The 27,212-nt window shown below is 42.7% G+C and overlaps 1 protein-coding gene across 2 annotated transcripts in view; it reads right to left on the reverse strand.

Moving 5' to 3' along the window:
• NRK (Nik related kinase) overlaps positions 1–27,212 on the reverse strand; it is a 1,020,485-nt gene that overhangs the window by 274,922 nt on the left and 718,351 nt on the right. For both annotated transcript variants that reach the window (XM_078688671.1, XM_078688672.1), the window contains 4 exons: positions 15,628–15,701; positions 13,673–13,791; positions 9,745–9,838; positions 8,517–8,708 (listed from right to left, as the gene is read on the reverse strand). In XM_078688671.1, coding sequence (XP_078544797.1) covers positions 8,517–8,708; positions 9,745–9,838; positions 13,673–13,791; positions 15,628–15,701 — 479 coding nt within the window. The remainder of the gene's footprint in view (positions 1–8,516; positions 8,709–9,744; positions 9,839–13,672; positions 13,792–15,627; positions 15,702–27,212) is intronic.

The raw sequence follows: 27,212 nt of genomic DNA on the forward strand, positions 1-27,212 counted from the left end.
AGCTCTTCCTAAATCTATGAGAATCCATCCTACTTTCCACGTCTCTTTGATTAAGCCAAGTCCACCCAATTTGAGGTGTGAGCCATCTCCAACTGCAGTTCAAGTTGAGTCTGCTCAAGAGTTCGAGGTGAAAAGAATTTTGGACTCTAAATTGAAAAAGAACAGACTGTTCTACCTGGTGGATTGGAAAGGATTTGACCCAGAGGATCGTTCCTGGGAGCCAAGTTCTAATGTTCACGCTCCCAGATTGGTAGCCGATTTCCACAAGACTTATCCACAGAAGCCTAGAGAGGGGGTTTTAGTGGGGGGTACTGTCAGATCTCGACCTGGCCCTCACAAGATTCATCCTGTTCTCGTTAAAAGTCCTTTGATATCTGGTACCACTCCATTCCTGTCCATTTGGAGTTGGCGGCAGAGAGTGGCTCAACAGTGGGCTGATTGATTTCAGGTTGGTTCCTGGTTGTGCCGCCCTAATCTGTAGGTCAGCATTCTAGTGTTCCGCTGACTGTCCGCCATTTCGTGCGCGAGAGTTCTCTGCTCCGCGCACTTCAACTGTCGTTTTGAGTCGGAAGGTCGCTACTCCTCAGTGCTTCCGAATTTTGACATTTGTTCCGTAATTTTGGCACAGTAATCTGTGCAAGGCTCTATAGTATATTTGGAGCCTTATGTTTGCACACGAGACAAGACTTTTAGAGTAATTTTGACCCGAGTACGGAGTCTCGTTTTTCTTCAGTTCACGGAGGATATTTCTTCTGCCTTGCTTCTTCTAAAAGCATCGTTTCACGGCTGACTCGACCAAGAAGTCACCAGCGTCCCTCTTACCTGAAGAGTCCTAGTTCTTGCGGTTCCTGGCAGCAGCTCCGAAGTCACCGGCTAAGCAGTAGGAATGTTCCTTGTTATTTTGTCAATTGAACTATAATGTGAAACGCTTCCTGCATTTAGACTTTGTGTTCCCCGCCCTAGATAGTCTCTTGCTGGGGTATACCTGTAATATCACAGAACTACTGAAGTGACTTTCAACTTCGGGAACAGTTATTCATTATTCTTCAAAGGCTTCCAGCAGCGTCCAGTAACCTATCTGGTTTAGCATTGTATGCATATAATTAATACTGCTGTCTACCTCCATATCGTCATCCAACCAACTACAACTTCTGGATACTGAACTGTAATGCATTGAATATATAAGGAAGCGTGTATAATCCTGTGAAGAATTAGAGAGCAGCTAACTCCACACTTGATTAAGGTAAAAAGAGAAGCTAGTGGGAACAAAGTAGTCTAGGAAGACAATCCTTGTGGGAACTGTATTAATGATGTTCTTCATGTTTTAGGTGCGGTTTGGTCCAAATTAAGAAGAGCCAATAGGAACCTGTGTGGCAGTCTCTCTTGTCTATCCACTTCCCCTTTCCCTTCCGTTCCTGGCCTTGGAGAAATCCGGGTCCAGGGAGGTGAGGGAATTGGGAATAAATCAGCTGGGCACCTCCCTTCGGTCATCAGCTTCCACGGAAAATCCAAGAATTCAGGTACACTTCTGACACACCTTCCCCAAAGTGTTTCACCGGTATGGGCAGTCTTCAGTTTGAACATTTTAAAAGCACCTGATTTGCCTGACGCGTTTCGTAAAAACTTCTTCAGAGGCAATCAGAAGAGTGCATGGTGCCGCCTCGTTTCCCTCATTTGGCCATATTGTGAGCTCCGATGGGGCAGTTGCCAGTAGGTAGTTATAGTTAGGTCCTTGTTTGTATTCAAAAGCGCTTTTTCTTTTGCCAATATCTTTGGCGCTGTTTGACGAATCTTCGCAACATGTTCAAACCTAATGGCCCACTCACTTCAGTGGCTGTGTTGAAAGTTTTAAGGTGATTCGTCAAATGGGGGTCAAGAAAAAGGGGGGGTCCCAAAACTTGTTTTCTCCTTGTTAACTTCCATAGGAAACTTCAGACACAGCTTGAATTGCTCAACAAAATGACACAAAATTTGGCAAAAAGTTAGTTCTTGTCCCCCTCCGAAAATTAAAAAAAGACAGGACAGGCCCCTTGGGATGGGGTCCCTGGGGCAAAACTGGCACAGGGAAGGGGGGGCCACATGGCCCCCTTTCCTTAAAAAAAAATAAAAAAGAAAGAAAGAAAGAAAATGGCTGGGCCCCTGGGCATGGGGTCTACAGGGCCAAAATCGGTCTGGGGAGGGGAGACCGCGCCCCCTCCCTTTTAAGTCTATTAAAAAAAGAAAATGGGCCAGGACCCGGGGATAGGGTCCACGGGGTCCAAAATGGTCAAAAGAAGGGGGGCCACACAGCCCCCCTTCCTAAAATGTTAAAAAAGGATACCAGCAAATCACCAGATGCCCTGCCCCTTTTCTCCACGACTCTGCAAATGTGCCTCCTGGCGCGCTCTTTGTTGGGGGATGAAGTCCCCTTCGATGCTGATAGTCCTTGGGGAGCAACTAGCCTACCTGTTACCTCCAGTAATCCCCACACAGTGGGATTGCTTAGAGGTGGTCAGAGGCAACGCCTCTTTTTACCCCACTCTGCAAACGCACCTCTTGGTGTACTGCTGGAGAACCTCAGAACTAAAGTGGACTTCATCCCCAAGCAGTAGTGCGCCAGGAGGTGCGTTTGCAAAGTGATGGAGAAAGGGGACCAGCCCTCTGACCACCTCTCAGCAATCCAGCTGTGTGGGACTTACTGGAGGTAACTGGTGGGCTAGTTTCCCCAGGAATCCTCAAGGGAACATCATCCCACAACCAAGAGCGTGCCAGGAGGCATGTTTGCAGAGCGGTGGAGAAAGGTGGTGTGGCCTTCAACTACCTCTCAGCAATCGCACTGTGTGGGGCTTACTGGAGATAACAGGTAGGCTATTTGGCCCTTAAGGACTCCCAGCAGTGAAGGGGACTTCATCAAACAACCAAGAGCATGCCAGAAGGTGCTTTTACAGACTGGTGGAGAAAGGGGGTATGGCCTTCTATCAGAACTCAGCAATCCTGCTGTGTGGGACTTACTGAAGGTAATAGGAGAGGCCAACTACCCCTCCTGTTACCTGCAGTTAGTCTCACACAGCAGGATTACTAAGAGGTCTTCAGAGGCCACGCCCGCTTTGTCAACCACTCTGCAAACGCACCTCCTGTCCATGTCATGATTGATGTAATATGTGACATTATCAGCATCGCATTGCAGGGAGCGAGTTATAGTTAGTGCAGCTAACTATAACGGCTGAGTTTCTTAGGTTTTGTACGAGTAAAATGTAAGCCTAACTATAACGTGTCTGTAACCTTTGTTTTTTTCTGTCAATTTCTAAGGTTTTTTAAATGCTATTTCCTAACTATAACGTCCCTGAAACCTGTGTTTTTTCAGTGAATATATATATGTGATCAAGAGCACGAGTTGCTCGAAACGCGTCGCCTGAGAGGAAAATAAAATCTACCTGACTGCAGCCTGGGGTCCGTGTCTTCTGTTGCTGTGGCTGAATGTTTGCAGTGCTGAGGACTTGGCTTTTATATATATATATATATGTGTGTGTGTGTGTGTGTGTGAAAAAAGCAGGGAACCCAGTCTAGTTCTTGGTTTAATACTGAGAGCGGTTCATTTATGTGGAGCAGTCTCCAACACCACCAATACTCTAAATCTGCTCACCTCAAATTTCAGTTTTTCTAGCAGAGTTTTTAAGCAAGTATGAGCACAGTATCATCGATCCATGCAGAGACAGTATAACAACAATGCCTTTTGTGATTTACGTAGCAAATTCTTTAAGCTTAGGATCAGCGAGCGCTATACATACTGAGCTGAAAAATGACAACGTCCTTTGTCCATTCCAGGCATGTTATTAAAGCTCTGCATTGATAAAATGCCTTCCAATGCAATCTAGAATTCAAAATGCAACTTCTTACAAGTGTATCACTCTTATTGAATCTCATCTGTTAGTCTTAAAAATTATATATAATTATTAATCAATTAGCCTAAAAATTAATTTAACACATAACTTTTAACAAAGTTTACTAGATATTAAATACAAATTCAAATGTTTATGAGCATGGGATGTTTTGAATTATTGTTAAATAATGTTTTTTTTAAATGAAATCAATATATTTAAATACATTTTTAATAAAGATTTAATTTGAAAAGTTAATGTGATGAGCCAATATATTAGTTGTACTTAAAAAACAAATATTTTAAATGAACATTTACATTTAAAAAAACATGTTCTTAAATGTATTATTTAATTGAATAATTTTCCCCATACTTTCCCATAGGGAGCTCTCCATCACGGTGTGGAGATCTCTACCTATGTGTGAAAAGTTACTAGCAGAATATTTAGACTTATAAATCTTGCTGTGGGAAGTTCCATCCCCTCATTTGAGGCGGTGAAGACATGTAAGTCTACACCTGGGTGTAAATCTGAAATTCTGACAAAAAAATTATAGAGTTACACCTAGCTGTAGTAGTATATATCCATATGAGTAAATATACACATGTATATTCGTTACAGAAAAGGAAAATGTTCCCCACTTGAACCATACCTCTCATCAAACAGACCACTTGAAATGAACAATTATGACTGTCCTTAGAAGAGTTCCCTTCACCTGACCATCCTCCTTACAGCCATCTATCCTTTCACCCCTCCATTTATTTATTTGTGTCTATTTAATCACCATCTGTACGTCTCTTCACCTTTCCGCCCTACCATCCAGCGACCCATCCAACTATGCTTTATTGTATTCTCTTATCCTGCCAGCCACCGTTTTCCCTTTCATATATACAGCCAGCCTTTCAACACACTGCCTTCGTCTTTACTTTGACACATCTGCCCATTCTTTCATCCTTCTATTCACTCACTCTTTCACCTATCAGACACAGTTAACACCTTGGGTGCTAAGCTGATCCCCCTCCTGTGCTGAAAGTTATTAAATCCCCTTTTGCATGACGAGCTCAGCTCGTCATGAGCACACGAGAGGTGTACCTCATGACGAGCTGAGCTCGTCATGAGCATGGAAAGGGTTAAAGGAATTATTCAATAAACCAGGGGAAAGAGGGTCTGAGGGATAATTTAACGACCCAGCAATACTACTATCCCAGGAACAATTATAACAAAAGGGTAGCAAGGGGTCAAAAGACAAAAGCTAACTAAGTTCCATCTCTACGCAGTGACTAAAAAGGAAAAAGGGAATGAACTACTGATGTGTAGTGCAAATCACACCTAGGGTCTCCTATCTCTAGAGAGAGAGAAGATTCCCTTCACTTTGCACTTCACTTATTAGCACTGCTTTCAGTCACCACCTTACATCCAGTGTTCCCCTCACTACGGACACCACAGGTAGGATTAGGCTTCTCACATCTGCCAGTCCACTGTGGGTCCCCACATTGTATTCCAGAGGGAGAAGGATCCCAGATGATGAAGGGCGGATCCGAGTGGTGACTGATGGGAATCTTCTCTCTCTCTAGAGATAGGAGACCCTAGGTGTGATTTGCACTACACATCAGTAGTTCATTCCCTTTTTCCTTTTTAGTCACTGCGTAGAGATGGAACTTAGTTAGCTTTTGTCTTTTGACCCCTTGCTACCCTTTTGTTATAATAGTTAAAGGAATTATGCCTTAAGCTATCTCAGGAAGGTTAGTGGCAATGAATACTGCTTAAACATGCAGTTATACATCATGGGTTGATAATAACTCGGTGGCATCGAAACAGCTTTTTGCAGAGGGTATGCATGCTATTGCTGACTGGATGACAAAGAACTTTCTCGAGTTGAATACCAATAAAACTTAAGGTCTCCTGTTCGGCAAAGCACAACTTCTGTGGTCCCCTGATTGGTGGCCGTCAGAATTAGGCCCTTCTCCTATCCCCACTATCAAGGCAAAACATCTGGGAGTATATCTGGACCTCTCTTTATCCATGAAAGACCAGGTGGGTGCCTTTTCAGGCACATGCTTTTTCATGCTGAAGCTCCTTGGAGAGTGTTCTACCTTGTCCCTTTATCTGTTCAAGACCCTGCTCCAAGCTTTAGTTCAGAACACGGCAGCACGTTGGTGCTTAATTTGGATGTATGTCGTTACAACGCAAGCTTTTTCCACGCATGCCTTTACAACGCAGGTTTTACAACGCAAGTCGTTACAACGACTTGCGTTGGGAGGCGCTGGATAGTGGAATAGTTTAATTTACTATTCCAACTCCAGTCCCCGTGGATAGTAGGGAAGGTTTTGGATAGTAAATTAAACTATCCCTATCCTACAGCGCCCTCCAGCGCAAGTCGTTGTAACGACTTGCGTTGTAATACCTGCGTTGTAAAGGTACTGAGTGGAAAAAATTTCATTGTAAAGGATGTTTCCCCTTAATTTGCCTCCCAGGGCAGCTTCAATGCCGTTGCTGAAATGTCTTCACTGGCTCCCCATCCGTGAAAGAATCACGTTTACAATCTGCTGCCTAGTCCATAAAACAATCAATGATAGCAGGCCCAGGTATCTGACGGAAAACTTGTCCATTACCTCCATAGAAGATCTCTACACTCTGATGGGAAGGCACTGCTAGTAGTCCCTCTGGTTAACAAAGTTCGTACCGGGGCACATTTTTCACCTACATTGCCCCATTTTTTGGAACTCGCTCAGCATCGCCTTACGCAAGTGCCCTAATCTTCTTAAATTCAGGAAACTATTGAAAACTGAACTCTGCAATACCTGAGCGTCCCACTACCCTCTATTTTTCCTTCTGTGGTCAGAGCGGAGACACCCCTGTGGGAATAATTCCAGCGCTTTGCAAATTTAAATTAAAAATAAAATAAAATGGGTCACTGTGTTGAACAGGCCATCGTGTCACATTACAGATGGCTGGCTTACCAGGATGCTGACAGAGCACTAGTCACCAAGAGAGAGAATTCACACTTGAACAGCCGTGGTCCGGCAGGTAACAGCGGTGGGGCCAGGTTGGGGGGATATCGAGGGATGATGCAGAGGTAAACTTAAATAAATAATTAATTTTCCCTCTGCATCGTCCCTCAAAATCCCCCCATGCAGCCCCACCGCAGTTACTTGCACAGACCGCAGCTGCACTTGAATTCTTTGTGGTTGCAATGGTGTTGATCCTAAATACTGGAATCCCATGGCTGAAGGGCTGTTGGCCCTTATTACTTCCATCCAAACTAGAAACCCAGCTGCAGCACATACAATTTTTATATGTTCATGAGTCAGCACAGGAGGTTTCACAAGCCTTACAGGATATTGCCAGTCTTGGTACCTTAGTCTGGCACTGGTTATAACTAAAGTGAAATAGTTCAGTGAGAACTCACAGATTCAAAAACGAATATGTCCAGTCGCAGGAGAATGTCAGCTTTTTCTGCTACTGCCACTCTAGCTTGTATTGAGAGATGCATGGAATTATTTCAATATATTAAATCTATATAAATAGATGTGGTCTAATCAGCCCCCTTACCTGCGTTTGAGACTTGACTTGTCATTGGGGACCAATATCTGACTGTTTCTATGCACCAAAGTCAAGAATTGAGAACTACATTGTGGGACCTTGCTTTAACACATGCTGGTGATATTTAACCTTCAGGGCCATCCGGTGTTGAGAAAAAAAGAGTTCCCTTTTCTCAGTTCTGCATTGCTAACAAACAACTTCAGTGTGTATTCTAGAATGTTAATTTGTTTGATGATGTCTGCTTTAGGTTTCAGACACATTTTGACATCATTTAGACAATCTCCTCTTTAATAAATGCCTTAATATAGGGTATGTCAGCCATAGGTTTTGGCATGAGATGCCCTTCATTGGTGGTGAATAATATGCTGCTTCCTGCCAGTGGAGGATGGGCCTAAGATGCATTTCTCAGCATTAGATGCTTTGAAGATATTGTCAAGTAAGCAACAGTGGCGCCCTATATTACCACTTAATGTGTTATCAGAAAGCCAAAGGATGTACAGTTTACTGCACTATGCAGTACAAGTCTATCAATTTTGATTCTATAATCTGGATGTAAACAGAATACAAGGTTGAAAGGTTTAGGCTGCAGGGAGGGGTTTGCTATCCTTTAGAGCAGTGCTTCTCAAACTATTTAGGACCACGACCCAGTTTTTATTACTACATTTCAATATAAAAAATCAGACCACTTATATATACCAGTGACCCACAAAAAAAGTGGCTTGCAACCCATCGGTGGTTTACGACCCACAGTTTGATATAGGCTGCTGATGAGACAGGGTTAAAGATCAATGTGCAAATATGTATGGAGGATAGAGAAAAGGTGTATTCACAGTTGGTGCCATGCCTCCGTTTACATCAACATGTTCATTGTGATGAAGATATTCATCTGACATGCATGATTAGTCGTTTCCATTTTGGAAGCGAGAATAGCAGTTTCTTCTTAGATGCACAGGGCAAGAGATCATTGAAGTTGAAAAAGATGAGAGATTTGCCAATGTGATCACACAGTAGTGCATAGAAGAGTCAATACCAAGTGGTAATAAGGTACCCGTCTTTATACCTCTAGTGCTGCAAGTAGAACAAGGAAAGAGACCAAGTGTGCTGGTGATGATGTTTTACCTGTTCTTTCACAGCTTTGTTCAAAAGTCCTTGTCCAATCTGAGCCGTATTCTTTTGATTGTGCGAGGTGACTGAACGATGGCTCTGTTGTAAGAGGTCTGGGAGAAGATAGTTCTGATTGTTCAAATTCCGGATACCTTGATGGCTGCTACTGTTCTGCTTTTCTGGGCTCTGCTGTGGTGTAGTGCAAATCTGAGTCAGGAAGACAGAAAGACAATATAAATGCAAGTTAGAGCACCCTTAACACATTTTAAATGTCTCCTACGTGAATATGGGTTGGGTTTTGAGGCCATAAGAAGTTAACTTTTGCAAAAATGCACACCAAAGTCTGTTATAAGTAATTCATATGCACCTTTACGAATTAGGCAGTGCTTGCAAATGTATATTACATTGCACAATAACTATGGCCCTGATTTAGAGTTTGGCAGAGAGGTTACTCTGTCACCACTGTGACGGAGTGCCCTCTCTGCAAAACTGAAGTTCTCCCTCCCTCATTTAGAGTTGGCAAGAACTTCAGCATGTCACCAACAGAGACTACACTGTCTCGGGCATTGACATGCACCTCCGATGGCCTGATGGAGTAAGGGCCCTAGGAGGTTTGGCCATTTCACCACCTGCCCAATTTAGAGTGGGAGGTCCAATAGTCAGTCTTCACTGTTCCTCATTGCCAGGTCAAACCTGGCAGTGAGGGGCAGTGAAAACTGCAAAATGATCCCTGCACTTTGAAAGACAATTCCTATGGTGTGTGCATCATTAGATTATTTTTGTTTTCAAAAACAAAATGCTGCTTTGGAACTTAGTTTTATGTATTAACTCTGTTTTATTAAACAGCAAAGCAAACAATTGCAATGAGTACAACCACCCGTGGAACTTAGTTTTAGAAAATAAAAAGAAAGGTTAAAAGTTTGATGGATGGTACTGTCATTTTTGACAGCGCTGTCCGTCAACTTTTAATACACTGACAGGAACCTCAGTGACGGCTGGTTTTGTCAGTGTAAGAGATGTCCGCTAGGCCAGGGGACATCTCTAGATTCGGAAGACGCGTCCTCCATCTGAGTAACAAAGTATTTTACTCCGTCGCCCTGTCCTCCACACCCTAAATCAGCACCAATGTCTCAGTTAGTCACTTTTCAAAACTGAATGTTCTGGAAGGTGCACTGTTAAACATCCACATATGTAAATTTGCAGTCCAGGGAATTATAGTCCTTTGAGACAATGCCGGGATTACCTTCTGTTCGTTTGAGGTGCTTTGGGGGTTCAGTTCTATTCCATCTGTAGCTCTTGTCCTTGAACGCTCTGCCACTCCATTGCTCAGTTGTTGCCTGGTGACACAAAGACGCCACATAATGAAACCACACAAAATAACCTTTTGAAATAAGTTAATTAACTCAATTAACTAGAGGCTGCCTTTTCTTTTATGCTAAGTAATTATATTTCTGAATATTGTGAGTATCAAGGGAGCAGCATTTTTTCAAAGGTATTAAAGCATATTTTTATATTTGCTGAAACCAGCCACAATTAAGTGTCAGTTCCATTTAAATTGGGTGTGAAAAGGTACACACGGCTCTTAGTCTTGTTGTTGCAGTAAATCAGCCTTGACCTTTTGTAATAGGATCATGAAATATAGGATCATGAAATACTGGACAATGTATAAATATGTTCACAGATTATCATTTATTTCCAAATATTCTTTTAGATGGTTAGTGGTCACCCTGTATCATAGAAAAGCATAGTATGTCATCTCCGTGACTCTGAGCTTAATTCACAACATGTTGTAAGAAAATCAAAAATCTACACATATTAGTGTGTCTGTCTAGCAATTGCGTAGAATTATGACTATTCTGGGATACACAAAAATTACCTAGAGTCTGCCCTGAAATCTGTGTCTATTACAAACTTTTTAGAGTTTGCCTATTCCACCATACATAGTCATATGGCCTGTTCACATGGTGGACTATCGTCCTGCCTACGTGGGAAAATTGTAGGAATTGTTTTCTTTTTTTCTCAACAGGAAAATATTTTTCCCTTCTGGAGAAATGCTTTACCCTAAACCGCTATGACATTTGTGTAAGATCCTTTTTCTATAAACACACTCCCACCTGCCTTTTTGCAGAAGAAGCATTACATTCAAGGTGATAAAGGTCTTGTTACACGTTTGCCAATACCCACCAATATGTTTCCATGTGTTCTATGCATTTCCTATAATCCCTTGCTCAATAGTACCTCTTTCATGCAACTATGCATACCCGTTGTATGGCAGCAAAACCCAACTGCTAGATATCCTACCATGCCTAATTCAATATGCAGCCACAATTCTCCCAGGTTTCTGATTCCTTGAAACTGAATCTCAGTATGTATGCACAGAAATGACTTTGTTGCTCACTTTAGTTCAACTGAAAGGCACAAATTGGACCAATTGTTTCCAAACATGGTCGGGACCACACTGCAACTATTGGAGTAATTCCAACTGATCCACTGGGAGGTCTGGATACAGCCAACATTTAACATATCTCTTTAAGCCACAGTGACACTGTATCTTAAAAGTTATAGATGCAAGAGTACTTAAAAAAGAATAGCACTTTATACCACACACACACACACACACGCACGCACGCGCACACACGCACACACACACACACACACACACACACCCGCACACACACACACACACACACACACACACACACACACACACACACATATACTGGGAAAGTGCTGCCCTAAGCTACTTTCACACAAAATCCGAAGAAAATATAGGTCCAGAGACTGGCTTTTTGCTGTTTTCATAATTATTTCAATGTGAGTAAAGTAAGCAAGGGAGGATCCCATGATTCTAATGTTCTGTTGCAACTACTTATGAGTAAGCCAGTACTGTTGTGTATTTTAGAGCAATTAGAGCTCTTGCCTCTATGTTGCTCCATTGCTGTTTTGGGAGTGGGAGGGAGTCCAGGAGTATAGGTTTTCTGGTCAATTAGTGGAGTGAGAGCAACTCTGAATGTTCACTGGGGTTACACATACTACAGTGCTAAGCATTTTGGATGGTAAGCCCACTTTCTGTCAATAAGCCAAAATATGGACACAGCAAATCTAGAGACATCAGAGCACGAAGATACAGGGAGGAAACACCTTGTCCTACAGGACCGAATTATAATTCGAAATATCAGTATAACAACACTCGAGGCACATGAGTAATTGAGAAGGTCTGCCAGGCTCACCTGGTTCCTTAGCACAAAGTATTTAGGTTATGTTATGTTATGATAAGATGAATTTGACAAGTGCGCTTACACCATAGGTCTCTTGGCGCTGTTCCTACACTAGCAGCTGCGAGGATCCGGTTTAATCAGTTTGTCCAAAAAGCCAGGTTTTTAAGGCCTTTCTGAATCCCAAGAGACTGTCGCAGTTCCTGACTGAGAGTGGGAATGAGTTCCAGAGCCTGGGGGCCAGATAGGCAAACCTACGCCCGCCTAGTCGTTTTAACTTAATTGATGGAATAGAAAGAAGGTGGAGGTGGGTGGAACGAAGATTGCGTGTGGGGATGTGCCTCGTAATTAAGCTGTTAAGAAATTTGGGGATGGTGCAATGCAAGGCCTTAAAAATTATACAGCCCGACTTGAACGCAGAGCGTTGCGCCATAGGTAGCCAATGTCGGCTGTGCAGTAACATCTTGGCAGACTGCCATCTCGGCTGCCTGAAGATCAGTCTCGCCGCCTGATTCTGAATTATTTGTAGGCAGTTTACAAGACCTAAAGGAAGGCCGGTGTACAGAGAGTTGGAGAAATCAAGGCGGGAGAGTACCAGCGCAATCACCACCTGGATCAGGGCTTGATGAGACAACAGGTAGGCGATCTTTCTTATTTTTCATAGTTGGAACAGAGAGGAAGAGATCACCGTGCCCACATGACCCCTCAAGGAGAGATCGGAATCTATGGTCACTCCAAGACTTTTCACTGATGGGGACGGAACAGGAGGGGGGCCTAATTCGCCCGGCCAGAAGTGAGGTCCCCAGCTAGTAAGACTCTTCCCAGGCAGCACCAATTCGGTTTTCCCGGGGTTGAGCTTCAGTTGGTTCTGATCCATCCAGCCTTGAATATGCAGCATTGTGCCTTGAAATTCAACTGCCGCATTTTGGAAATCTAGCTTAAAGACCAACTGAAGGTCGACAGCATAATTAAATACTGTTGCATTCCTAGCCTTGAGTGAGTGAATCAGGGAGGTATGGCATGAAAATACACCAAAAGAACTGTGGCTAATTGAAACCTTCCTGAATCATTTTAGTAACATGCTCATGAGTACTACATATAGTTGTGCTCAAAGGTCGAAGTGGGCAGGACCTTTGGGCATTATGTGCCCATTCTTTATAATTAAACAACAACAGTTACCCTACTTTTTGTTAAAAGACAACCGTCCTGGGACTATTAATTCCACCAACGGGGATACCCCAGCTAAAATGGAAGGGATGGAGCCGTCTATGCTGTGAAGCCAAGGGAGGGACTGACAGCTAAGCAATAAACACTTCTTCATGCCAGGGTGCCTACTGTTTTGAAGAAATGCAAATGTGTGCAACATTTGTTTTGAGAGGTATTGTAAGGGTAAAGGCAGCTGAGCTATGGGGTGCATGCTTTTAATGCACACTTATAAAAACTGTTTGCATTAGGTACAGTCTGAATGCATTATACTATGATCTATAGCTTGAAAGCACCTTTCGTTTGTCTTAAACCTAAATATTTGTGCACAATTTGTGACCACCTACCTTACAATGGATGCAAAGTAATTTTACAATAATTACTTACATATTCTTAGTGCTTTGTTTAACAGGCAGGGACCTCATAGCCTAAAAATACACTAGCCTCTCTTCCCCACTGCACCACCCAGCATTCAATTTTGTGGCTCTCTGATTACAAATACAGACATCTGCAATAATCACAATAAACAAACCAGGTTTCATAAAGTAAAATAGTTAATATCCCTCTTATTAGTTTCAAAAATAAATAAATAAATAAATAAATATGCTGCTGTTTTTGCCATGCCTTTGACCCCACCCCTACGCTCACTGATCCCCACCCCCATTGCACTCAGGGTTAGAGTTCCCATACCTAGAAGTGCATTTAGTCCTCAACCATTGGTTGTGTCTGAGGCAAACTGAAACAAAAACCAACCTCTTCTGACCCTGATCATCCTCGTCGCTGCTGCCGACCTCGTCACTGGACGAAGAATATTCGGATGATTTTAAAAACATACTTGTGATCTCTTTGTTTCTGCAGAAAAAAGCTGGACTCTGAAAAGAGGAACAAACAGGTTATGTGCATTTTGTACGTAGCAATGCCAGAGCCTTAGCAAGACATGGGCAAAGTGGGACATTGCCCAGGGCTCCCACCATCTAAGGTGCCCCGGGGCAAGTAAACATTTTCTCTGTCTAGTTACCTATGTCTATTTCCATATATCAGCCTTTCACCTCTCTCCCTACATTAATCTCTGAATCTCTCTCTCTCTCTCTTTGTCCAGTGGCATCCTAAGGATTTTGGTGGACCCTAGGAAAACACATGTCACTGTTCTTTGAGCAATCCCCATTACTATAAGTTTGTTTGGCATCATGTGAGCTTCAATTAGAAGTCAAAATACGAACAGGGCAGGCGCGGCCAGTACAGGTAAGAGTGGTGAGGCGGGGGCGGCAGTGGGTAAGGAGGAAGGGAAGTCACCATACGACAAGATAGGGAAAATAAATAAATAAATAAAACCACTTACCTTGCGCTCGCTGTATCATTGGCTCGGCGATGTGACGAGCACAAAATAAGTGGTTTTATTTATTTTATTTTTCCTATCCTGTCATTTGTCGACTTCCCCCTCCCCTGCCCTGCCCTGCCCCCGTCCGCCCCACACCTCTCACCTGTACCACAAATGCTCAAGCAATATAACTTAACATATTATTAAATAGAGGCAAAGAGGAGAAAAGTGGGATATGATTTTAACTGTCTCGGGTGGCAAGTTCAATTCATGCAAATCTGTATTTTTGAAGCTGATGAATACTCACTGGTGGAATTTATCCCACCATTCTCTAAAATATTTTCGTTAAGTCTATTAAAAACAAACAAGGAAAGGGCACTGGTTCTCAGGGATCCTCCGTGAGGCATTTTTAAGTATCAGGTTGGATACATTTTTCACCACGCTGTGTAATTTTGGACTAATATTTGCAGCTACAGACCAGTGCATAAACATGTTCACTGACAAATCAGTGCAAAAAATGTTAATTACACGGACAGACCTTTGTTACATGAGAGTGGTTTATACCTTTGAACGGAGACAGATGCAAGTCAGATATTCGCAAATATGTTGCATATGTCATTTGAGGATGCGCTTAATATTGGGCTGGACCTGAGCGAATCCTGGAAGTTGGAGGATGACTACAAATGTTATTAGCGCTGAGTGATAGCCTACATACTCCAAAGTTTTTATCTTTTGTTGGTTAAGGCTGAGGCCATTACAGGTTGACAGATGTGGGGTCCCACCAAACAATGGTGCAGCCCCATTAGCCAGCCTTCCAGTCACCTGCCTAATTCAGATAAGGAGGGAACCACTGTGTTTCTCTGAGTAGTCTTAGCAACCTTAGCTGCTGGAAAAACTGTTGACCAGAAACCCGTGCACCTCTTCTCCACCAGGTCACAGTTGTGCTGCCTCGTTTACTTCTGGGGGACCATCACTGGGCCCTAGTAGATCCCTCCAAGCAATGCACAAACACCCATATCCTGGTTTTCAGAAACAAACCTCTGCTTTGGGGAATTTATTCTGAAAATCAAAACAGAATGGAGAGCAGGGAAAAAAACATGGGCGCCATCTTGTCATTCAATAGCGATGAAGTGTATCTGCCTCGCTAGAGATGCCCTTTCATCACCGAGACCCCCGTCAGCCAGGCTCAGATATCTAAATGTGGCACACGGTCCACTGCTTGGGACTGTAGCCCAGAGCCTCTGCAGAGATGGAGGACTGACGGGCAGCAGACCTGAGTCTAAATGACACAGTGTGTTTTACAATGAGCCTAAAGTTTGTTCACTGACAGTATCCACAAACGTACAATAAATGTACATTGACATTTTTGTGTAATGTACAAAATACTTACAGAGCTCTGCATGTTGGCAGCGTATGCTTCTGATTGTTTGAAATGGTGCACTAGGTTATCTGGCCTTGATGATTCTGAAATCAAAAGTGCAGAGAAGAGTTTCATCACAAATATGTTTTTTTTGTTTGCAGATAACTTTTCACGTCAGCATTTGCAAGTCACAGTTCAATAACTTCACGATAGAAACGAGTTAAATAAATGGCAGCGCTGATATGTCTGCCTTTTTATTAGTGAACATCCATGGTGATTTAGGATGTTTTTGTGTTGGAGGGGGTTGGATGTGCACGTTACTGAGTATGGTGGTACTGTGAGTAGTTGAAGGGGGTGATTGTAGAAGGATTATGCGTTGAGTGTACCGGGCTGATGGATGGATGAATGACTGAGTAACAAACTACCTTCTAAATGACACCAGGAACTGGAGAACTTATAACATGGTTCCACCACAAGGTAAGCACCTATGCCTGCTTTTGGCACGAGGCAAATTGGGGGAAACATTGGCAGAGTTGTGTCTGGACTTTGTTCTGTGGATGGGGAGTGAAGTAAGTCAGAATGATGTGCATTGTAGACTTGGACAACATTTTGATTATGCGATAAAATTTGTGAAATTTCATGAATTTTTCAATATGTGAAAATATTGACATTTCTCACAATTCGACATTCTGCGATTTCGCATAACTTTTTTTACTCATGTGCACGGCTCGTTTAAAACAAGTCATGCAAGATACCAGCACAAGACATTTTCTGCTCGCACCACTCTCCTGGCAGTATGTGGCAAGACGTTCTTATTCAAGGTGTGTGCCTGCATAAAAAGAAATTTGCACGATACCAGCAGACCACATTTTGCAACGAAAACCTAATTTAGTGAAATTTCCATGATGCAATTTTGTGCACCCATAGTGTATTCTCAGCGGTTTTTACCCCACTACCACTGTAACAGTATGCAGCAAGTGAGAAGAGAGGTGTGTTGACAGTGCTTTAAAAGTGGACTAGCACGGAATATTGATGTTGCTGCACCGTAAAAGTACGTGGATGCCAGAATTAAAATAGCAGTGGCAGCCAGCACAGGTAAGAGCGGTGGCACGGTGGGGTGGGGGCGGGGCAGAGTGGATGGGGAAGTCAACAGAAGATGAGATAGGTAAAATTAAATTAAAAAAATTAAAACCACTTACCTTGCTTCGGTTGTCTATCGATTTCTCCCCACCCCGACACACCCCACTGCTCTTACATGTTACGGCCGCCACTTTAAATTGGCAAGAAAGACTCAGGCACATAAATTAGGAATTGCAAACATTGGTATAACTACATGTGGGTCTAAGTACTGAAATAGCATTGCAGCTACATCATTGGACTGCTGTGTGTCTTAAGAGCTGTATGTGTAGGTTCAAGTACAGGCAAAGTAGGGGGTGAATGCTTCAGGTTAGGTGGAGGTCTAATGCAGGATATGTGTGGTAGTCTCAGCACTGGCGCATAGATGGGAGCCTGAGGTTGCTGTTGGTCAGGTTTGAGATATGTTATTTGCCAAAGTTGTGCATTACTCTCAGCACTTCATTCAGAAGATGTGCTCCAAGTGACATTTGAGATGCACAGAGTTTTCCTTTGCTCTCATGCAGAAGGTCAGGACTGACCTGCACTTGGATCTCAGTTTTAGTTTATGAATCCATAGGCACATTTATGGTTTGTAAGCACCGAAGTGGTTGATGTTAAATTCCGACAAGATGGTGCCCGTGGTTTAGGCAGTCCTCTTGGGACTATTCTGTTTACCGGTATGCAGTTTGGTTGTTTAGTCTTTTGTATAGACATGGCTGTGAAATTCTTCTCTGTTGCATTACTGGCAGCTTTGTTCATCTGTTTAGCTGCCCCTCCTGTGTGTTTTGTTGCTATTCCAAGGTGAGGAGCTTTTGCACATCAAGTAGAATTGTCTCACGTCATGCGGACAAAAGTGGCACCAAGTAAGGTTCGGGGTGGAAATGGAGCAATGCAGTCCTGCAATGCCCTGCAATGCCCTATTCCTGCCCAGCCCTAATGGTTAAAGCATTGACATGATAAGTCAGGGACTGTTGGTTCGTGTCCCAGCTGGAGTGCTGTGTGGTCTTTGTGAGACTCTTACTTTCCGCCCGAACCAGTGGGACTTCAGGCGTGTGCCTTGGTGGCCATCTGCATAGTGGCGAGCGTCGCGATGCCCTCTACGTTCAGAGGTTTCGCTTTGCATTGACAATGACGTGAAGGGGTATTGGATATGGATGCCCATACGGGAGCGAGCACACCAGTTTACAGATCTTTTTGGCGGGCGAGAGAGCGTGACTGTGATTTGAACGTTTGCTGGCTGACTGTCTAGTCTATGTTGGAGCTGTGTTGGAAAGTATGTTTCCAACTTGTTAAAGGCACTGCCAAGTATTTTAGCGGTTGGAATCGGCTGCAACTTTGCCAGGCAAAAAAGTTAAGGGGAAGGTTTGAAAGGGGTGATAATTTAAAAGGGTAGTTTAGCAGAAAGATTGACACTTTTTAAAGTGGAAGTTTCAGTGGCTCGAGTGTGTATGTTTTTCACTTGGATCCTAGGTGATGTCGGCTGGCAGTTCTGAGGAAAGGGCAGAATTGCATTTGCGGTATTATGTGGCTAAATTGCCAGGCAGTGTGAACCGGGCCTCGTGGGTGCGATGCTGCGGCAGCTTGTCAGGGGTATAATGAAGCTTAAGGGAGGGAAGGGAGAGGATGTGGTCCGTCGGTTAAACTGCCGACTTTGGTGCTGAAAACCAGGGTTCGAGCCTCGAGGTTGCGTCCACATCCTATGATTCTGGGCAAATCACTTAATCTCCCCGTGCCTGAATGTGTAATGTAAATGTGGTGCTCATGTAAAGCGCTCCAATACCTTCGGGTCGAGTTTGCGCTATATAAAATATGCAAAAAAAATTATAATAATAATATAAAGGTACAAAAATAACTTTAAAGCAGATGGAACCTTACCTTTACAAATGATGGCAATTTTACCAATCCACTATTTTTTTTACATTGAAATCTTTCGTTTTCAGAAATATAAATTGCTAGACCCGAAAATCAGGTGACAGGTCAGGCTTTTTTCATACACACAACAGAAGCATCCAATATATCAAACAGTAAACACCACTTTTGAACCCTATTCACAGAGGCAAGTTTGCATGTGCATATCACCTAACACTTAAACCTACAGCTACAAGCCATTGATAGAATTCACAATTTAATGTGTAGATTTACACTTTAGTGTAGAACTACGAGTTTCTACCCAATCAGACAACTGAATGTATTACCTTAAATGTCACTATCAGTAACTTTCCACCTGTTTGTCGCGATCTTCACCACCGGAAAGAAGATCTAACTATAGGAAGTTATCTAGGGGATTTTTAGAAAAGTAATTTTAAATTAAAAATAAAATATTTCTTATGTTGGTAATTACCTAACTCCCATTCACCTGGGACTTCCTTAACCACAAGAGATAACAAACCTGCGTAAAATGTTATGTATGTTTTCATTTTAACTTAAGTATTTTTTCATTTTTATTTAAATAATTTTTTAATTAAATGAATGTTAATTTACCCTCCCCTTTCCATTACAATATCTGTTGCACTTAATGTGGCACATAATAAGTTATGTATTACTTTATAGGTGATTTTGTATTTTTTGTTTTAATAAATATTTGAAGATAACCTTAAAAACAATTTTAATAAAGTTAAATTTGAAATGTTTTTTATTTCAATGTGTTGCATATGTTTCCCTTTATGTTAGTGTTATTACCTGCCTCTGCAGTTGCAGTGGGTAGCCCTGTGTGGTGCTTGACTTAACCCAAGGCTAGGCTGAACTACATGTGAGCCTGTTTTGTCAATAATACTACTGTAATAAACTTAAACGAGGACCCTGTTAAGCCCAAAATGATTGGAGGAGACACCTCACGGTAGTGATGTTAAGGACCACAGGTACAAAAAGTAACTGCGTCCCGGGTTTCACATCAATGGTGCTCACTCCTAGGACTGAGAGGGGCCTAATGAAACAAAAGAATTCCATATTCTTTCAATACTCCACTTGCAAACTCGGGAGTAAGTAAAGTAGGTCTTTCTACAACTGGGCCTGATGCTAAGATTCAATGTGAGGGGAAGAAAATGATTAAATTATGTATGTCCTCAGTCTAGGAGAGGGCTCCCTAGTCATGTACTGTTAGAAACGTATCCCAATTAAATTTTAATAGATGTGTCCTACCCTGTACATGTTAAAAACTCATGGACATGTGGAGAGAGTTAAAGGGATATCAACATGTTTTGTTGCCCAAACGTATTCTATGAATTGTGAGTGCATTGTATTAAAATGTCCCTTCTCAACATCTCTCTTTGAATTTTTCCTTCACTCCACCCATTTAGGATTAGTGATTCACTGATAGGTCCCATTTTCTAACCACTCTTCCCTGTCCCTCCAATACAATCATGCACAGAGATCTCAACCATAGATTTTCATATTCCAAAAACATTTTGTGAATAAACTTCACAAAACTCATAAAAGTTATGATAAATAGCAATATAAAAAATATGCATTCCATGACTTAATATTATATAGATGCATCCAATACCTACAAAGGGAAGAGTATAAACAAGCAGATACAAAGTAATGGGGATAATAAAATACATGACTACAGTTTCAGCTGTAAAAAATCACAAACTGTGTTTCCATCATCCTCAACCTATTTTCCAAAAGCTAGTTGTGAACTTTGCAATTTCATTTGTGCACAAAGAAATATCACTTCCTGATGCAAGACTCTTATAGTTATGCTAAGCCTGTGCTTTCTTTGAGCATTTGGTAAATACCTCAGTTATGTTGTACTTTGTGGTATAATGTTGGCGTTATGTTATTACTTCTATTTGTTGGATACAAGTTGTTGAGTTATTGCACAATGGATCAAGGCACAGGTGCTATGCAGCCATCCAAAGGACTAAAATGACCAAGGGCGGTGTCTCTTTGGGAGCGTTGGGGCGTTGCCCCATTACAGTGAGCCACTGCACCAGAGACAGACTCCTTTTAAACTCATGTATTCTTCCCCTGAACAAGTAGTCATCTTTTTCCTATTAGGGGCGGAGCAGTGCTCTTTCCTAACACGGATAGCCTGGGATGACCACTAGGCAGTGTAAACTGAACTGCACATGTGAGATTGGCCAGTGCTTTCACTGCGGCCAGTCTCACATGCGCAGTTCAGGCATCCTGATGCAATGTTACCAGGGAGGTGACACAGCCCTGTCAGTCACCGACGGAACGTTGCCTTTGCCTGACCCACCCAATCCTGGCACTGCTCTCATGCTGTGTAGTATTCTAAACAGCATGAGACCAGTGCATGAATTGGCTGGGATGCTTAGGGTTTTTTTTGTGTGGGAATAGCATGCACACATTGACATCCAAGCAGCGCGATGCGGGACAGTCCAGATGCCAAGGTAAGAATTATGTTTATTTTTGGCAGTCTCCATGCTTATAACAGATGGTAAATGGTTTATAAATAGAATGTGCCCGATCACCTCTACAGTACAAATTTCATTCTGCACATATTCCTGCAAAACTAAATTTGTACGGAAAAGGTGATCGGGCACATTCTATTTATTAAGCATTTACCATGCGTTATAAGCATATTTTAATGTTTTTCACGCCTCACCACTTGCAGAATTTGCCAGCCGCCTCTAAAAATTACTGTCTTTCAATGTCAGCTGGTCTTCACATACATTCATTGCAGTCATTGCCCATTACTCAGAAAATGGGGAAGTGAGTAAAATACAGCATCCCTCATTGAGTGCTCCCAGGTGCCGCGATACTATAACAGTGAGATGGCCAGAGATGATTTTCAAAGATTTTGTAAAATGAGTCCAATTACTCATTAACAACAAAGTCTGCTCCTATATCATTGTGAAAGTTACAATTCAACCCAGGGAACCTAAATGTATTAACTCCTGCAAAATTCTTGAGTCAATAGTGGACCCTGTTGAGCTCAAATGGTTGGAGGAGACACCTCACGGAAGTGATGTTAAGGACAACAGGTACAAAAAGTAACTGCGTCTCGGGCTTCACATCAATGGTGCTCACTCCTAGGACTGAGGGGGACCTAATGAAACAAAAGAATGCCATATTCTTTCAATACTCCACTTGCAAACTCGGGAGTAAGTAAAGTAGATCTTTCTACAACTGGGCCTGATACTAAGATTCAAGGTGAGGGGAAGAAAAGGATCAAATGAGGTGTGTCCTCAAACTAGGAGAGTGCTACCTAGTCATGTGCTGTTAAAAATGTATCCGAATTACATTTTAATAGTTGTGTCCGACCCCGTACATGTTAAAAACTCATGGCCATGTGGAAAGAGTTCAAGGGATATCAACATGTTTTGTTGCCTAGATGTTTATGGCAATTTCTTCAGAACTGGAGGACTGCAAGGTACTCAGAGGATATCTCAACTTGCACCTGGACCCAATGCTGTGGGGGTGCTGGTGAGGGGTGGGAGCGGGGATGGGTTGGTGCAAACAGGGAGGCAAAAGAAAGGGGAGGAAGTAAGCTGGTGGGGGGAGCATTACATTCTTCCCCGTACCTTAGAAAAAGGTCAAGTGGGGGCCAAGAACCGGGCCGAGTTGCAATTAAAGCCAAATCTCAAGGCAATTTTTCAAAATGGATATTCGCCTGGTAAAATCAGGTCTGGTGTTCCCACAACCAGGAAATTCAGGTATGAGAACCCTGGCCGTAGTCGTGATCATGCAGGGTGGTATCCCAATGGGGACGCCGCTGCACCTGACTCGTAATTGACCCATAAGACTATCATTCCTAGTGCCTTGGAACTGCAGTTTCCGGACATGAAAGGCATTACTGGCTGGATCAGGATTATAAAGTGTGCAGCAAAACTGCACTCCTGTTGCTTTTTCACCGCACACAATTCATCAGAGAACTATGGGAAAAATGGGCACATGCAAAATGCAGTGTTGCAATAACATGCGAGAATCAGTGCACAAGCACCATCTCCTATGGCTAGTCCTCATTCCACAGTGGGTAAAGTGTAATAGTTTGTAATATTGTAGCTGGTAATGCGTGAACCGAGCAAAATAGGTAATTCTGACTGTGTGCTTTGCCCGCATCACTTGAGATAAGCAACTTGGATAATTAGTTTATCAACAAAAAAAAACTTGAACAGCGATATTAAATCACATCAAAAGGCAACCGGGTCTAATACTAGACAATGCAGCTGCTTTGTGCGAGAAAGCATTTCCAAGAGAGCTGTTATGTTCTCGTGATGGCATGCACATCTCTTTCTACTGCTGTTGGCAACACCAAAGGCTACTAAATAATTATTTTGAGAACTTACAGAGTCACATAATTGCTTCAGCGGTTTCTTAAAAGGAGTTCAGAAAGCCTTACTCTAACAAATGGCGCTTTAATAACTTTTATAAAAGGATACTTTTGCTTTGATGACCGCTGGATGCAGAAGCAAGCATATGACTTTGCCCCAGTGGTACATTCTTGCCTCATTTATTGAACAGACTAAGAGCAGGATTCAGATTCCATGCAATCTTACTGCCAGGAGGAGATGCCCTACTCTGCAATTCACACAAAAGACTTGGGTAATATGTGGGGAAGACCACAAACTCTGTCTACTGACGGTAAGTTAAAAAGGCCTGGAGTAGAGCATCCTGCTGTTATCAAGGCGTCTTGAATTGTTACTGCCTCCGTTTTACTACTGGACTAGAAGCTAACATCAGGTTTGGTAAATGGGCAATGCCCCATATTGGACTGAACAAGAACACTGGGTCATGACAGCAGGAAAACCCGGCCATCAAAACACATTGGCCCAAAAATACGTTTTTTTGCACATTTCCAAAGAGAACCCCGATAAATACTCAAAATACAGGTTTTATGGACAGTTCTGACTCTGTTGGGATGGAAAAGTCCAGTGTTTGGTGAGGGTCGTGGACCTTTGCCATGAGTCCCGTGCTCACTGTGCCACTGAAACCAGAATCTACACCTGACCGAAGAGCTCCAATAAGGGAGAAAACATTCTTGGGTTGCTTCTGTTCCGGTTCAGGGAGAACCTGTCCTTGCATTGCAGGCTGGACTATTCTATTGGAGCAGGGTCAAGCTTTATTTACAAATGACTGGGTCCAAACTGAGGTGGTAGTGTGCAGAAGAAGATGGACTGGAATGTGGCCTCAAGTAATTACTAGAGTCTCAGATTAATTCAAAAAGTTCACCCAGCACTTCTTATTATGCCTCATTGATAATACCAGCATCTGCACAGGCGACAGGAATTGCAGGATGCCACAGCGATATGCAAATTATGCCACCTCAGGATTGGCTCAAATTTGTTAATATAAAAAGGTCCAAACTGTGGTAATCTTTCACGGAAAATGGTCATCAGAGTAATTACCCAGGTAGCAAAATCTTCATAATTTGCCCCATGTAGTATTTAACATAGAGATATATATCTGCTCTAAACTCGTCTAAAAAAACAAGAGATAGCGATCTGCATATATATCAGTGGACACTCAGACATACTTAAGGACCTTGGAAACTCCTGTCAGACAGCATGCACGCTCTCAAATAAAACATGTCTAAAATTTTTAAAAACGCACTTCTTCCTAAAAGGATCCCGAATATGCAAGAAACTTAAAGAAACCCCAACGCCATTCAACTTATAGGTGTGAATAATATTGATCAATGAAAAAAAAATAAGTAAAACGTCTAATTTTCAAACTTCGGAATGATATTCAAATGTACTTTATGCAGTCAAGCAAAACAAGACAACTTTTATTAGTTCAAGTAGATACATGCAGAGCTAGCCTCCCTCAATCCCTCAACTACCCAACAAGTACTCCTGCTAATTCAGGGCCTCTAGTGATTCATGTGATTAATCCACCAAAATAACAGCACCCAACCAAATGGGAAAAAACCCTACAATGATAGTAACAGATCATCATCACCTGTGGCTAGCAGCCATCTGTCTGAGGTCATGTTATGGTCTCTGGGGATAAACTCCCAGGATATCATGGCCTGATTTGCCAAATTGTGCGGCGACAAACTTTGGGGTTAAACGCAGCATAATTTGCAGTAGTTTTGTAACAGGAACAAGATGTGCCTGTCACGATATACTGTTGCCTAGCCAGCACATCAGCCCTCCGCATCCAGCTTGAGCTGGGGAACAGAATGTCTGTTTCCAGAAAGAGCTCAGAATACAGTTCAAAATGTGCACTCTCTCTTTCACCATCCTGATTCGTCGCTTCCCAACATGACGTGCATGCTACTGGAGGGAGCTGTAAATGTGCTGCCTCGACCCTTTTCCCATCTTCATTTAAGCTGAGAGGAGGGGGCTACTGGAATTACTTTGCAGATAGGGAAATAAAGCCGACAGACACTACAATGCTTTTTCTGAGTCCAGAGGCAGTAGGTGGTTACTAAACAGTCTCCATGAGGGATACTGTTATTTAACATTGGTTTCCTGGGCCCTAACATACTATTTTAATTGAATAACCAAGTTATCCCCTTTCTACACTTGATCCTCTGACGGTAGCTAGAGCAAACTGTCATTGCACTACTTACTTTAAAATTTACTCTGTCAAGAGGTTTGAAGTTTGTGGCTCAGGAGAATGGTGCTATACAAACTATTAGGTAGTTATCTTGGCATGTTTGGCTAGCATGTCCTAAGGGTGGTGGGGCATTAAAAAATAAAAATAAAATTAAAAGCACTTACCTGCGAGCGTAATGTCCTCCCCGATGGTCTTCTCTCCTTGAGGCTAGCAGGCTCCAAACTCCCAGGCCAATCCTGGCGCTGCTCTCGCCAGCATGAGAGCAGCGCCAGGATTGATGAAAGTGGCCTCTATCAGTGCTTAGAAGAGCACTGTAGGCTTTTGCATTCTCTGAGTGGAGTTAGAGAGATTTAAAGTGAACATGCATGGCTGGCCGTCGCAAGATGGACGGACTAAAAGACATGTGCACTTTAAACTGAAAGTGCCCTGCTCTTTCTGCTGTTGCCAGTCGAGTTTGGCGATGCAGCGCGCACAGCGAAATTCGTTTTATTTATATTTTTATTTATATGCTTACTTACCACTAATCAGCCGTAATCCGTAGTTTAGTACCCCCACCCTACCCCTCCCCTGCCCCATGTCAGCGCCCAGCAGCACTCACACCACGGGCTGCTACTGCTGAAGCCCCAACCCCGTCCTGATGCTCAATTCATGATGGGGTATCTGGGGGTATTTCAGTAGGGCCACAATCCTCCGCTCAAACGGAGGAGTCGGCCCTTTATCTTGGTGCCTGCTGATTTCTGTTATTCTTTGCCTTGTCAAGCACAGGATTATATTGCACAGTGTTAGGCCATGTCCTTTCACACATAGCACATCTCTTGTATAGGTCTCTTATTTATGCTTCTTGGGTGACACTCCTTTTAGGGAAGCCGCCACCGAAAGCACTAGTTTCACCATCTCTATCTAAAACTACTGTGCATGAATGCTGATCCAAAGTCACTGCAATTCTCTTAACAAAAGATGATGTAAATTGGGTTTTACTAAAGTCAATTGTTCCTTTGCATTGTTGATTCAAGCTGGATCTCTAACACTTAAAACATCTAATCATACATAGTGTAATCTCTAGGCAAAGGATTCTTACAGGGCCTTTTGTTATATTCAAAATGTCAAACAACTTGGAATGTAAGTACCCTCTAAATCAACGATATAGATGTCACCGTGCAGCAGGTACAGTGGCACCAGGGCATAGAGATTACCTGGTACACATTCCCCTAGCTTGCAATAGGGCCTACAGCAGTGTTCGCTGATCCACTGTCATGAACATTTCATACTAAACAGGTAAACACTTGCTGTTAAATTCTGTTTTTAGTTCAGTGTCCGACATTCCACAGATACTGACTCTTGTGCCACAACCAACCCTAATGTTTTCAAGTATTTCTTTTGATGTGTGGGTTTGTTTAGTATTTATGCTCAATATATTCCATTACACATTACTTATGGTCTTTGACACTGAGTTTTCTCCTGTATGAACAAGGACACAAAATATGCCTTATCTATTTCTGAGTAACCTTCCAGTGTCAGCCTTGGGCTGCAATGAGATTTACGTTTGTGGTTACATCATCTATACTTGGCCATCCCTTCCAAGATGTCAACTGAGAAAGAGTTCAGAAAACTAAACTAAGTTTTCCTTTTTGAGTGCGGCAGAAAGATCCGATCGATTTATTGCAGAACGGTCCACCTTTCACTGTGTGAGTGTACAGGGAGAAGGTGGAATGACCTAGGTGAGAGTACTGGGCTATGGTGAGGGAGCCTTTGGACCACCTGCTCTACCTAAATTCCAACAGATACCCTCTTCCACAGCAAAAAGGCACTCATCTGATTCCACCTTCCATGTCCTGTGGAAGTTTTATCTGGAGCCCAGCTGTGTAGAGCATTCCCACCTGAGCTGGCAGCCCCTTCAGTGAAAGGGTCTCCAGTTTCACTGTGTGATAGGGCCTCCTCACAATGCTGCTGTGGATGAAGCATGAAACCATGTGTCGTACGAGGTCAATATGCAGAGTGGCCCTCCTGCTATAAGATACCCAGCACCATCA

The sequence above is a fragment of the Lissotriton helveticus genome, chromosome 4_1 (assembly GCF_964261635.1).
Source record: "Lissotriton helveticus chromosome 4_1, aLisHel1.1, whole genome shotgun sequence".
Taxonomy (NCBI): Eukaryota; Metazoa; Chordata; class Amphibia; order Caudata; family Salamandridae; genus Lissotriton; species Lissotriton helveticus.